The sequence below is a fragment of the Protopterus annectens genome, chromosome 17.part0 (assembly GCF_019279795.1).
Source record: "Protopterus annectens isolate FY-2018-M chromosome 17.part0, PAN1.0, whole genome shotgun sequence".
NCBI lineage: Eukaryota > Metazoa > Chordata > Ceratodontiformes > Protopteridae > Protopterus > Protopterus annectens.
In genome coordinates this window covers 47,411,905-47,427,169 of record NC_056751.1, presented here as the reverse complement: position 1 = coordinate 47,427,169, position 15,265 = coordinate 47,411,905, and the positions used below count along the sequence as shown (strand labels likewise).

The following is a 15,265-nucleotide window of genomic DNA, read 5'->3' as shown; positions in this document are numbered from 1 at the left end:
AACACAAGCATCTTGTATAGATTAGTTTGATATTCACAAAGACATATAATTATTTACAAAATTCCAGCTAGCTCTGCTGGCAGTACCTCCTTCTTTCACACCTCAGATGACTGAGTATTGTAAAAATAAATAACTACAGATACAATGTATTGCAAGTTGTTCCATACAAACACACAGTAGCCCAAGTAGTCTAGCTTATGTCAGACAAATACATACCAGTCCTGCATAGCCGGGCTGTTAAAGTTTGGCAAACATTAGGACAAGTTACTTTCATCTGCTGACAGATCCCATCCCCTTCTAGCACTAACCACTTTGTTATGTACACTTCACCTAATTGTCATTAAAAATAGTACCAATCAACCTCTTAGTGCAAGAATCAGAAATGAAGCCCAAAAAATAATGAGGGACAAAGGCCCCTAAATAAGGGACATATTTTAAATATTGGTCTTATATACTTAAATACAGAAAACAGCTTTTGCACTGGCATGCATTTTTTCCAGACTTGGATGTCTTTAAAGACAAAAGACAATGTTTAGTGGCTACAGACCTCAATGTTTTACTTAAACACACGTTTTATGAGGAACAGACCAAAGATATGAGGCAACATTATAGACATTGTGTGAAATCAGAGACAGTTTCAAAAACTTTCAGTAGCCGGAAATTAAATATATCAGCTTATTTCATAAAATGTTTACTCCTATAAGGCTAGATTTTAAACTAAGCAAATGACAAAAGAGCATAAGTTGCTTTCATCCACAACCTGCATTGCCCTTATTTAGTGACTGCAGTCATCGATGTTTTGTCAGAAAACCACACATTTTGAAGCACAAGCCAAAAATCTAAGGCAGGGTCAGGGACACTGCAAAACTAGGGACAGACTTGTAACCATGTCTACTGAAATCATTATAAATATGCTACAGGGAGCATAAGGTGAAAAAAATAACTTCAGTTTCTGTTTCACATGATATAAAGAAAAGAATATCAACATGGAAACTGCTCATGTAGAATCATGATTCAATTAACAATTAATGTAACTTACTGTACATCCACTGTGGCATGCATGTTTTTAAAATTAATATTAATACCTAAAAAATACGTATGAGCACAATGCAAACCCCTCCAAGATAAAGACAGACACATGCACACAGTTGTTAAATATTACTCTAATTCAGTTAAAAAGTTAACAACAGGTCTGGCATAACTCATGTATTTTATGCACAGTAATTAATTATGTAGAAGCAGAATGCAACCCCCAGCACACACATGCCAGTGTTTAGATATTACTTTAATTTGATTAAACAGTTAATAAAACGATAGGTTTTGCATCAACATATATTTTCTAAACAAGAAGTATGAAATTCTAATATGATACATTATTGACCAAATGTAATGGTCAGTGAATTACCAGAGAATAAAAAATATGAGGTGAGAAAATTCAGGACCTTCTGCAAAATCAGAGGCAGATGAAATGAAGTATCTTCAAACCTGGGTTCACCATCTGGAAAACAGTATGTGAATAGGGTTCATGTGGATCACTGCTATAGTCTCTTTACCATTCAGTTAATAAATGCAAATAAATAAAAATAATTAACTTCTGGTAACTAAAACCAAGACCATTGTCTGCATAAAGTTATGCCAGCCCATTACTTTATCAGGGGTTATTGAGAAAGTAAAAAAATGTTTAAATAAAACCAGCATTGCGTGAAAGTAAAAAGGAAGATGTTAACTTTATAGTGTGAACAGCTGTTCATGCATATGAAGCATGTAGGCAGTACAGGTCATCTCTGCATACTGTGCATGAATAAGCATGGTGATCATTGATGGGAATGACTGCACCATATAAAAAAGCTGATATGTTTACTTTGTGTTACATTTATCCATTGGTCATAACTATCCCCCCTGGCCCTGGGTTGCCGGCCCACACATATTATAATCCACCATTGAGGCTAGCAGATAGATAGAGATTATTTATGTTTATCAATATGATAGGCTACAGTTTGTCAACAATTCAGATGCAGTCTAGATTATGATTTTAAACTATGGTGACACATTTTCTTCACAGACATGTTTAGAAATTTCTGAAAACAAGATGATTGTCTAAGAATATTGTTTTCTGTGAGAAAAATGTGATATCACAATTAAAACATACAGGCTGTATTGCACTGCACAGTAAACTGTGTGTAGTGAAAGGACCATAATGATACTATACTCCAAAATTGGGGAAAAGACAGGCTTGTTATGTGCTTTTATGATGACAGAAAAGTGCTTAACAAGCGTTTGTTAAACACCTCTCACTGCATGGGTATATGGCAGGGAGGCATTCAAGATGTGCGTGACATGAGTGCCTTTGCTCCTGAATTTTACTGATGTACTGTGGATTTGTGGAGATGCACGTGCCATACTCATGCATAGTACATCAATCAATACCCTGTAGTTGACACAAAAAAGCAGAAGGAAACTGAAGTCCCATCATACAGTGACATTACTTTAAAAAAGTGAGCAATTTCTACCTTAAATAATGTCACAGTATAATAGCAATAATTCATTATTGTCTGTGGGTAATGTAGGATTTACCCACTCCTGACTTTGTTGGATCATTTAGACTTCACACTCGTAATCAAACCTCAGAAACTATGAGTAAATCCAGTTGTGGAATATTGCTAAAATGTAATAGGAATCACTGGAGACTCTGAAGCGATCACTGGAAGCAATGTTGGAAAATTGTGGGAAAATAAGTGTGGACAACAGCAGAGAAGAATCTGAGAAAATTGTTAAACTCATGCAAAGAGATTCCCTGAAAATGACCAAGTGATGAAATCATGAGACAGTCAAAATCATCTGAGAACTGCATGGCTCCATGGTGCAGAGAGATGGAGCCCTGACTATGTGACTGAGGTGTGTTTAGCAATCCCAATGAAGAGAGTGACAGGGGGAGAGAGGTGGAGGGGAGAAGTGAAAGGGCATGGCTGCTCACCTCTTCTGGGGGTAGGTGGGGTTTGCATGCACCTGGAGGCACACATGGGTGATGTGATCTCCATGGGGAAGACTGGAGTGATCCCTACTTGTGCTGTAGGGGGAGGGGGGGGGCTTCTTGGAGGGAACACCCCTTGCAAAAGTGAATTGATGTCTTCCATGGACAGTTCATTCTACGTCCTCTCTCCAAGGGCTTCACCTGGGATCTGTGAGGTTGTGGCTGCCTTGATCATGACTCTTCTCAGTCAGTTCTTATCCAGTGAAGGAACAAATGGGCTGATTGACAAAGAGTAATTCTGATGGTCAGCAGGCAGCTGGGTCAAAAGGTTGGACAAAAAAAATAAACCTAAGTATGGAGAGAAAACATGAACAATGGAAAATGAAAACACCTAGCTAACTACAATTTCTGTTTAGGTAAGATGATTCTCCCCAATAGATAAGGTCTGAGAACTGTTATATAGGCCACATATATATATATATATATATATATATATATATATATATATATATATATATATATATATAAAATGTATGTATGCATGTATATTTGGTATAACCTTTGATTAATGCAGTTTCATCCGGGAAATGGAAGACCATGCCCAGCACACAATTTTTTACAGATGTTGCCCTGTAAGTGTACTAGCTGTTATCCTTGTAAAGAAAACTTTTTGTTGATTATGTTGGTTTGCACCATTTTAATAGCTTTGTGGGGGTCTAGGGGCTGGGGGTTGGCATAATGGTTAAAGTGTTTACGTTACAGGCACAAGATAGAGGGTTTGATTCTCACCTTTGGGAGGCATGGCTAGGCATAAAAAGACCCCCCCCCCCCCGTGTCAGAGCAAAGTTAATATACCAGGTACATAAGTGACAAGAATGTTTCTATCTGTCCAAATTGCTGCCATGTGCTTACGTTGTTTAGTTACAAATCCACAAACGCTGGTTGCTAATCTTGTATTCTGGTCAGGGATTAAACTTACAGGGCTTTCAAATTCTCCATCACTGTCTGTATGTATTTGAACTGTTAGCACTTATTGCTCAGTGACCATTTTTTCTGCTTCATCATGCAAAAGAGTAAACTGAGCAGAACAACTGTGCTTATTTGCACTTTTAAGGGGGGACCAAATTTAAAAGGTGTTACTGAATATGTTATGACTGGACTTTAAAAAAAAAAAGGTTAATTCTTTGGAGAAAAGACGTTCGGCTCGTATAAATCACTACTTTCCAGCGATGAAAAGATAGTCAGTGTTTTTGTTTTGAGTGGTGTACTTTCCCTTCCCATATCTAAATAAACAACCAGAGATTGTGACAAATTTGTTACTGTACGTGCAGCAAAAATGCAACTGCAATTCTTATGCAACAGTGCAATGTTGCCTTGTCTTTAACAAAGTTTCACCATTAATGAGAAAGTTCTTAGAAGTGTGAGTGGATTCCAAAAATAACACACTAGTAGTCAACAATGCAGCAAACAGATTGTTAACCTAACCCCGGTGTGTAATGCATGCAGTTAAAAAATGTTTGGTCTTAAAATGTCATTGTTAAATTAACAGGTACTGTCTTTTGCAAAATTAGCAAACTGCAACTGGAATGTGCCTTACTTATGCTTAGTAGTTTGCAAAATGCATAAACAACAGCATTATACTGATATCTTTAAAATGTAGAGACATTATTTAACATTCCAGGAGTGGATTGAGATCACGTATGCTGTAGCCTTGCCAAAATAACTATTGTGTTTGTCATGGTGTCACTAATTAGACAGGTGAATGTATAAACATGTGCCACGGTAAAGGTGTATCAAGTCTTGCAATGTCTGTAAATCAGTTTTCACATGTGATCCACGCATCAAATTTCTTTTCAACTGCAGATGTTTTAAGGCCTTCCCCCCTTACAATTGAGACCTAAAAGTAATCAGTAAATCTACAAAGGTAAAGTAGTCATTTTAAAAGTTTAGTTGTTAATTTAATTTGTGAATGTGGGGATTGGGAGCTCAACCAGACAACAGCATGGTAACTGTGTGACACACAGCTGTGTGTGCTGTTGAAAATATGAGAGAGAATACTTACTTTCAATGAGTCTGGTGCTAGACAGGACTACAGACTGTACTTTTTTTTTTTTTATAAGAAGATAAGAAATGCAGTTCATTACCTAGAGACCAAAAGATTTCCTTTGAAACTGCAGTGACATCATAAATATTTCTATGGTGTAATTGTTTAAAATATATAACTGCAAAACAGCTGTAGCTGGCTTATCTGGCACCATCGCCAGTAAAGCTCCTCATCCCTCAGCTTTTCAAATAAAGAGCAAAAAAAAGGACTTTGGATTTAACAGTTGGAAGGCGATTGGTATTTTTACCAATCGGCTTCCTACAGTAGGTCCATGCCCCTCAATGAAAAGCAAAAAAAAAAAAAAAAAAAAAAAAACGTCTTTTTGTTCAGGCATTTCAATAGAGAATGCAGGAAACCAGAGACTCTCAATTGAGGCACCTAACACTTTGTGCCCCGGGGCAGATGCTCTCTTTGCCCAATCCTTGTAAAGCTACCGAGCTACAGTACAGGGGCAATAAGCATTTTATTTAAAAGTAACTACATCATCCTATTCATTCAGTTTGTCTGATACAACATGTGGGTCCTTGAACCATTTGCCAGATTGGCAGCATTAGTGCTCCAACCTCCAGCCCCTTTAAGAATTTTCCTTCCCATAATGCACCACTTCCCTAGTTACCCCAACTCTTGTTTATCAACATAGCAAATAGACATGATCACTACACACTAAGTTCTCCTCAAAAAAATAAAAATATATATTTGCTAGCCTACTGCTTCTATTTGAAGATATAATTGTATAATTCTGTAATTTTGAAGCTTTGGATGTGCTTTTTAGGAGAGACGTTTTTAGCTTTTCAGCTAACTTTCCTTCTAGTTAGTCCCTTCTTCATGTGTCATTTTCCCACTGCTTCCTCTTCTTTGTCTCAGTAGTAATAAGTTGTAGTATTTGCTTACATTGTTAAGATTTATACTTACATATATATATACTTTTTCTAATGTGTGACTAGTGTTTACAAAATTAGGCATATACTCAAACATATCAGTGTTTAGATAGTGTTCAAGACTGACAATATATAGTGTACATTTAGTCTCTTCTGTAGTGTGTTGCTATATCTGAGTATTGCTATAGTTCTTTTAATCTCTTTTTGTAGTTTATTTCAAGCATGGGAGTGCTCCCTTTGTGGCCCCAAGTTCCTACCACAGACCAAGCATGGTCTGTATGTGATATGTTTAGTAGTTCCTCATCTGTCTGTTGACTGGGATATTTCTGCAGGATTCTGAACCTGAGCCCTAGCCAACGGGAAAAATAGCTGATATTAAAAGGGCTTGCAACCAGATCTAGAGGTGACAAAATCTGAAGTCTACTGACAACAGCTCAAAAAGTAAACAATCAGAGTCTAAAAAAGACCTTCTTACCCTATGGGTCAGTCCTCAGTACCAAAAATCCCAAAGTACCTATGTCTTGCACTCCACCATTAGATCCGGAGTCATTGGATCTGATTCTGGCCCATCACTCCTTGAAAAAGCAGGCTTGACTAAACAAATTGGATCAGCGCCTCCCCAGTCCATAGCTTCTTTAGTGCTATCCATAAAGTTCTTACAAAAGTACATCAGAAGCAGACTTGGACCATCTGATGCAGCACTTTCTGGGGACACAGACTGAGAAAAGAAACCCTTGGCTCCAATGGTGGCCAAATCCACCCAGATGCCCCTTTCCTAATTATTTCTCTGGTATGAATTTTGGCTCTGGTGGTGTTGGGACTGACATTCCATTCAAGAACTCAGGCTTCAGTTCACACTCTGCCTTTGGCACTGGCACATGGGGTTTTGGATCCAACACATTAGACTCCAGAATTGTTGCTGTTGGTGCAGTCTCAGAATCAAGCTGTCAAGCTTGGGGCCTCTGCTGCATCCTTGGAGCTGTTAGGTACAGCTCAATTGATGGTGCCAGAAACTTCAGCTTTTGAGTCTTCAGTTCTGATCCTCTCATTGAGGTCTTCCACCTTCTGTATGCTAGATGCCCCTCCTTCAGTCCCGATAATCTCTCTGAAGGTGGGATCAATCTGCTGGCTGAGGCAGCGTCCTCTGATCTGGTGGAGGTTTGATTGGCCTTCCAGGTTCTCTTCTACCACAAGAGAATAACTACAGTCCCCAATGGATATGATTCTATCCCATGACTCTCACTGTCTCTTGTCTTCTTCCCATCAGATCACCTTGGGGCAGAATCTACCCATCAGTCTCAAACTTCCTGCTCAGAAGCTGGTCCAGTCCACTAAAGAGTTAGGTGACACCCCCCCCCCAATGTTTCCAAGAAGAAGATGTGTAAAAAGGAAGCACCTAGACACCCTGTTTGAGTCCACTTCTTCAGATGCTGACTCTTTGGATTAAGAGGAAACCCTTCAACACCCTCCTGTGAATTTTTCTTTTGGCAAAATTTTAGAGTTCATGTGCCAGAGAAGATCTTGGCCCATTGATTACCTGTCTCAAGAATGAGGTGGTACTTTTTGAAGTTTACAGCTCAGCCCCATCTACTTCCTGGGTGGAGCTCCCTGCTGACAAGTTGATTGCCTTAGTAGTCAGAAGGTCATGGCAGAAACTCGACACCTGTAAAGCAGTGCCATGTATGCCTGATAAAATTCTCTACCCACCCAAAGGCAAACAGCATTGGGATAAATCCCCTTCAGTTGACTCCATCATTGTGGTGGCAGCTACTGAAAGAGCTGTCTGAAGATGCAACATCTGTTCAACCGCCCCCAACAGGGAGTCCATGGCAATGGACAGACGTGAGAAGCAGGTGTATGGTTTGTGCAGTTTGGTGTAAAGAGCCTTGAACTATGCCACACATATGAATAGTTAGAGAGAGAGATTTGACACAGTAGGCCATATCTACTGTGAAAATTCCCCTGAAAACAGAGTCAAGGAAGCAGCTGAAGACACCCTTGACTTCCATGTCCAGTGTCATCAAACTCTTCATATGCATTAAGCATAATTCAGTGGATGGAGCAGCCATTGCAGCTGAGACAAGCATATTAATGAGGTGCTGTGCATGGCTGCACTTTTATGATTTTGCAGACCACTTTAAGGTGTCCTTCAACATTCCATTTGATGGGTGTTCTTTGTTTGGCCCATCAGTGAAAGAAAGGATAACTGAGTGTTACCTGGTTGATAAGGCTCTTTCTGCTGTCAGAGTTACATTTGAGGTTTGACTGAGTTCATACAGCAGGGACCCAAAGGGTCAACAGTTCAACTCATCTTCTGATAGGGGCGGCTATGGCAGAGAATGCCTCCTCAATGGACACAGACCCAGCACCCAAGGAGGTGTACAGAACCAGGGATATCATGGACTTTTCTCTGACTGGTGACCACAGCATCCTTGAAGGTCTGCTCAACTGCTGTTTTCTGGAGGCATTCGTGGGTCATCTCTCCATCTACCCAGCAGTGTGTCAGGCCATTATGCAAGACAAATGGGTAAGAGGGATACTATCCAGAGATTACTCCATACCATTTTTCTTCACCCCCCCCCCCAATCCAAAAAAACGCTGCCAGACATTCCACCCAGTGAGGCCAAAGTGTCAGAAAAAGAGACAGCTTCACTTCTGTCCAAAATGGCCATCCAAGAGTCCCACCAGACCAGAGAGGGTCAGGGTTTTATTCCACTCTCTTTTTGGTTCCAAAGAAAGCTCAGGACTTCAGGCCCACTGTTAACCTCAGTCGCCTGAGCAAGGATATGAAGAAAACACATTTCAGAGTGTCTGTGTTGCAATTCATGCTACCTTGTTTTAAGGCAAATGAAAGGTTGTGCTCTCTGGATCTCCAAGTCACATATCTTCACATCAAGATTGTGAAAGACTCAAAGAGAGTCCTATGCTTTGGGATATGAGCCAGTCATTATCAGTTCAGAGTCTTACCATATTCCCTCACCACAATCCCTGTGGTGTTCACCAACTGTACATCTGTTAGTAGCTTATCTATGATTAATGGGATACAATATTTTCCCATATCTAGATGACTGACTTCTAGCTGTCCCATCAATGGGATCTCTTTCAGAGGCCATGGACTATCTTTTCTTACTGTGCCAGTACTTGAGAATCTTTGTAAACCTTCTAAAATCAAACCTTTAACCAGTTCAAAAGATTACATTTATTGGGTGCCATCTGAACACAACTCAGGCTAAGGTCTCTTTGCTGTTTGCCACCAGACAGAATTCAGACTTTGAAGCCCAGCAGTTCAGCCTCTAATTTACAACCCCTCCCCTACTGTGGACTCAGTTCTAAGGGTATTAGGCCTCATGGCATTATCAATCCTAATGGTGAACTTTGCACGTTTTCATATGAGGATTCTACAATGGCTTCTTCAAGCACAGTAGCCAAAGTGCATTCACCCTCTTTCCAGAACTGTCATAAAATGATCACATCTGATGGAATCCCCTGAGTTGGTGGTTGTACTCTCCAGTGGTTCCAGCAAACCAATTCTTCCTTCTGCACTGATAGTTGTAGTAACCAGGGATGTGTCCTTCCCAGGATGGGGGAGCATTATGAGGGGAGAATGTCCCACGGTCTGTGGACAGGCAAGGAGGTCAGCAATCACATAAATGTTCTGGAGTTTAGGGCAGTTCTCCCTGTATTGCAGTAACTGCAAGATTGCTTTCCTTGGGTCATAATATGTATCCAAATGGACAACACGACAGTATTTGGTACATCAACAAGCAAGGAGAAGTCAGATCACACCGTTTATGTTTTTATGTTGGGAAATAATGAGGGTTTAGCAGTGCTTGATAACTCGCACCACTTTCTTGTAATAACACACATCCCAGGGGTACTCAGTTGCTTAGTGGAGAGGCTCAGCAGATCTTTTTTCATGCCTGATGAGTGGTCCCTTAATCCACAGGTAGCTAACCAGGTATTCAGTAGCCGGAGCACTCCTTGCTGCAACCTCTCTCTACAACACCAAATACAGCAACTACTTTGCATGATCTCCTCCACAGGTCAGTCACCATGGGATGCTCTATCCCAGCAATTGCCTTCAGATCTTCATTTTACTTACCCACTTGTGCCCCTAATTCCTAGACAATGAAGTACAAGGCAACTGTCATCCTCATACCCCCCCCCCCCATTGTGTCCCAGACAAATTGATTTCCCCTTCTAAAGCTTGAACTCAAAGAGCCATTCTGGCTCTTGGATCTGATACAGGATCTAATCTTTCACTGTTCCAGGAAGTCTCACCTGGACCTTCACAAACAGAAGCTGACCACTTGGGTTCTCCAGTTCCAATAATGAATACAAATAAGTCCTTCTCCTCAGAGGTAGTAAGGATTCTAACAGCATTCCATAAAGACTCTACCTGCAGGACTTATCACAGTAAGTGGAAAAGATTTGTTTCATGAGCCTCTTTTCTGAACTTTGATTCATTTTCAGCACTGATCTCAGACATCCTCCAATTTCTGGCATACCTGTGTTTGACTCTGGTTCTATATTTTTCCAGTATTAAAGTACAGTTGCATGTGGCTTTCAATTTTCATGTTAGGTTTCATGAACAGTCACTAGTTTCTTATAAAATGTGCAAGGCTTTCCTCAAAGTGACCTTTTTGTTTAGACCACTCATTAGAGAACTAGTTCCACCTTTAGATATAAACCTGGTCCTAGACACCCTGTCTAAACCTCCCTTTGAATCAACTTACAATGCTGCACTAAAATATTTTCATGGAAAGCTATCCTTTTAGTAGCCATTACTTCTGCCTGAAGGATTTGGGAACTTCATGCATTGCCATCATCTTCCCTGCATCTGTTATTCCACAAAAATGGGGTATCATTGAGAACGAATCCGTTGTTCCTTCCCAAAATAGCTTCTGAGTAAAACATATCACAATCCATTCATCTGCTATTCTTCTTTCCTGACTATTCCAACAAAGGAGAGTACATTCTTCATATCTTAGATGTTCATAGACAATTGTGCTTGTACCTTCACAGAACCAGACCCTTCAGATAGGATGCACAGCTGTTTCTCTCTTTTGCTCTTAATAAGCTGGGCCAAGAAGTCTTGTTTCCCTGTTTAAATGGCTATCTGACTATATTTCCTGTATTTATGTTACATACAACAAGTCCTTATCCAGCAAGCCAGGGGCTCACCCCATTACAGCTGTTGCAACCTTTACTGCCTTATTTAAATTGTCTTCAATAGATGAGATTTGTGAAGCTGCCACCTGGCCTTCTGTACGTAACTCTGTCAAGTATTATAAATTGGACTGCTTTTCCAGGCTAGAGTATCATTCAGTGCTTCTATCCTAAAGGATCTTCTGTCATGTTGCTACCCTGGGCTTCTCTTAGCTTGGGATACTGACCCACTCATTAGATAGGATGGACTGAATAAATAGGATACAAAAGTTATGTACTTGAGTAATGATAGATCCTTTTGTTTATGTCCAACTGATATGACAGTTCCTTACCTTGTACAAACTAAAGAACCTAATAGTCATAGAAAACCTTAGTTATCTTTCAGTCAAGGTAGTTTATACATAGGTCTTAAGGTGTCAAACGAGAAGTAACTATAGGGAGTGGTGCATTATGGGAAGGAAATGATAGATCCTTTTGTTTATGTCCATCTGATATGACATACCTTCCTCCATCCCAGTTACTTATCTTGTCAAACTAGAAGTAACTATGGGGAGTGGTGCATTATGGGAAGGAAAATTCTTAAAGGGGCTTGAGACTGGAGCACTTATGCTGCTCACTCAGATCCGACAAATGGTTTGAGAACCCAATCTTCATGTCAGATGGACATGAATTAAAGAATCTGTCATTATGCCAATTACATAATTTTCATTTGTACTTACTTAAGTCAATGAGAGACATTCCAAGGCACTTATAAATTAGATGCCTTAAGTAGCCAAATATGCATTACATGTGACAAAAGAGAAAATATGAAATGCCTTTTCACAGAACAAGACATTTTTGATATTTTGCTTGTTTCTGTTATATGTATAAAACCGCTATTGACACTGAAAACACAGGATGTGACATATTGTTCCTATTTTAATATGAGGACTGGACATAATTAAGACAGTATATTTTTATCACTTCCAGAATGAATCATTGAACACCAAACCCCAGATGATTAAAACTTGCAAAACCTAATGTCTGCAACATGAAATGCTGAAAAACTATATTTTAAGTGTTTTCGAGGGGCAAGCTCCCCCTGCACCCCTCACCCCCCAAAACGTATATATACCAACTCTATAGTCATATCACTAAAAGAAAGGAGAAATCTCTGAAAAAATGGCAACACACTTAAAAATCTTCCTGACACTGATTTTGCATGGAAAACAGAGTTTAGCATTCTGATAGCATTTATGTTGCAATACTCTTCATCTTGTTCATGGGTCAGTTGACGCTTGAGTAATCATGCCCTTTGTCCACCTATAGGGAAACTGTTTTTATCAATATAAGGGGATGCAGTTTGTCAGTAATTAATAGCAGCCTGGATTCTGATTTTAAATCAGCATGAGACATGTATTTTTTGTTTAGAAATGTCTTGAAGGAGCAGCTGATTGCCTAAAAATAATGCTTTCATCTATGAGAAGGATTCAGCCTAGGAGTGAGAACACATGCTTTGTTATATTGTATAGAAAATATGCAGTTGCATACAACAGCTGCCAAACTGGATCTATAAAAGCTTGCATATGTCATATTACATATGTATATAGCAAACTCTCCAGGTACTTTACAGTATTTCCAGCAATTTTTTAATAAAAATAAAACTCCACTATAATAATTATCATTGAAAAACTCAGATAATCATTAAGAAAGTCATGTAGGAAGAGTTTGAGAAAATCATCATGGACAACATTGAGACAGAGTCTGAGGAGATCATTGTTAAATTATCTAGAGTCCATGAAAAGTTACATAGTGGATGTCACCATCAGACAGTCACGGAAATAGCAAACGTAGATAACTACAGTTACCATTTAGAGAAAGGGGTCCCCTGCTGTAGATAGTATATATGTTTCTATGTGTATATGCATTTTTAGTATAGTCTTTTTATTTCAAAATACAGCAACAACCAGAATACGCAAGACCATGTCCAGCATACAAATTTTAAAGTGATTCTGTATTTTTTTGTTAGTAAATGAAGCATTCTTAACTTCTTCCACATCATCTAGTTATAGCATTCCTTCTCGAGTAGTCTGAAACTTCCCCCCAGTGCTACTCAAAAAGAATAGACTCCATTACAGTATCCATTGCTCTGCTCATGCTTCATCTTCCAGGATTTTGTTTGGGTGTCAATGGACTGATTTAATGCCATATTAAAGCCATAACTGAGCTGCAGTCAGATGTATTCCATTTCCTTGCCTTACCACCTTCTCATGTGTGTAATTGCTAATTAGACTTTTACTCATGTTTGTACATACAGCTGTAAGATTTGATCATAATATGCTTTCCTTTGTTTTTTTGGTCACGAAAAATTGGAAATAAAATGCAGCCACTATTTAACCAGGTTTGCAGGGCTTTCATATTTGTAATTTTTAAATTTAATTTCATTCATTTTTTTCTACTGTTTAAAAGAAAACATTTTAATAATGAAAACAATCTTGCTCCTTGAAGGTTCAACATCACTAAACTAAATCATTTATTTGTTTCAGGATCTAAAACCCAGCAATATTGTGGTCAAGTCAGACTGTACACTTAAAATCCTGGATTTTGGATTGGCAAGGACAGCAGGCACAAGCTTTATGATGACACCATATGTGGTAACACGCTATTACAGAGCACCAGAAGTCATCCTGGGCATGGGCTACAAGGAAAATGGTAGGACATCTGCTGAATGTCATGCAACAAAGGCCACTGTGTTTCACCTGCATAACTTCCTGGCTTAAATAATCAATGGTAACATACTTAGTAGAATTCAAAATGCTACAGAAAAGTTGTCAACAGCTTTGCTTTCATTTTATATTACATTGTGAACTCATTTTTATGGATGCCTGAAGTATATAGAATTCGCTCATGTTCATTGCTCATATTATTTGCTTGAAATGGACCTAAAACAGAAATGATTGCAATTTCTGTAATTACATAGGCAGTCTTACCTAGCCGGCCTTTCTCACTTTGTCGCCCCTTTCTGCCATTCATATACTGGTTATTTGTTGAGCAGTTTGAGTCATATTTATACACTGTTTATTCTTATCAAAGTTCATCTTAAACAAATAGTCTGTCATTGCAAGGATTATCAGTGAGTAAACAATGTATATCTCCCTAAAAACCGCTACACTGGGAAGCAGTTCTGTCAGCTCTCCTTCTCCCCATATGAAAAAAGACATGTTCTGTCTCTGTTATCATTTCATGGCAGTAGGGTCTGGTGACAGTAATTGAAGATGCTGCTGTATATCACATTTAACAGAGTTGTCATCTCTAGTACGGTCCCTTATTACTATACTTCCGTGTTTCTAGTGCAATGTAGTAAAGCAGTATTTACTGGTACTGATTTTATGGGATGCAGTTGTGGCAGTTCAGTTCCACTGGCTTTCTCTCTGCATTTCACACCCTAGCATGCATGGAAGGAATGGCAGTACGTTCTTCTAATGCTTAGTAGAATTATAGAAATTTAATGTAAGTTAGGAGGCTGGATGACAATAATATTGCTGAGAAGTTAAGAAGTCTGCATATATTATGGAAATCTTATCTTTGAAGAAAACCATAAGGAGCCATTGAAAGTAAAAGGCAATCTGCTTGGTCCGTATCCCTGATAATCATAAACAGAATTAAATTCAGATTTTTTTAAATTTGTAGAGGTTGCCAAAACATATGTGCCTTAATGTGATCTGACATCCATTTACTAATTTAAGGATGGTACGGTAATTGCTCTTTATTTTAAAGAGGAAAGTAACTGTATCTGTCCAGTCCTAATTAATATCAGCCAATGATTCTGCTTCTAAGATAATCTGCTTCCAAGCATATTTATCTCCCAGGTGTTCCGGCTGATGCATTATTGTGTCATGAGGTACATACTGCTAAAGGAAACTAGTTACACATTTACATTCAGATGCTTTCAAGGTAGCACAGAGGTTTATTCTAACAGCTGTTTGGTGAAAGATGATGGAACCATCTTAAGTTACGTACCTTTTGTTAAGTGGTACCTGAGAAATATGTAGCTACTACAGTTAAATTATATGTAGACACTACGCACACTGGTCAGAAAAGTCTCTTTGCTTGTCCATTTGTGAATAAGGACATGCCCTTTATTTTAATGCAGTGTTATCTGGT

The 15,265-nt window shown here is 38.9% G+C and overlaps 1 protein-coding gene across 6 annotated transcripts in view; it reads left to right on the top strand.

Annotated features, from left to right (window-relative positions):
- MAPK10 (mitogen-activated protein kinase 10) overlaps positions 1–15,265 on the top strand; it is a 2,349,270-nt gene that overhangs the window by 1,565,101 nt on the left and 768,904 nt on the right. For all 6 annotated transcript variants that reach the window (XM_044059145.1, XM_044059143.1, XM_044059144.1 and 3 more), the window contains exon 7: positions 13,648–13,813. In XM_044059145.1, coding sequence (XP_043915080.1) covers positions 13,648–13,813 — 166 coding nt within the window. The remainder of the gene's footprint in view (positions 1–13,647; positions 13,814–15,265) is intronic.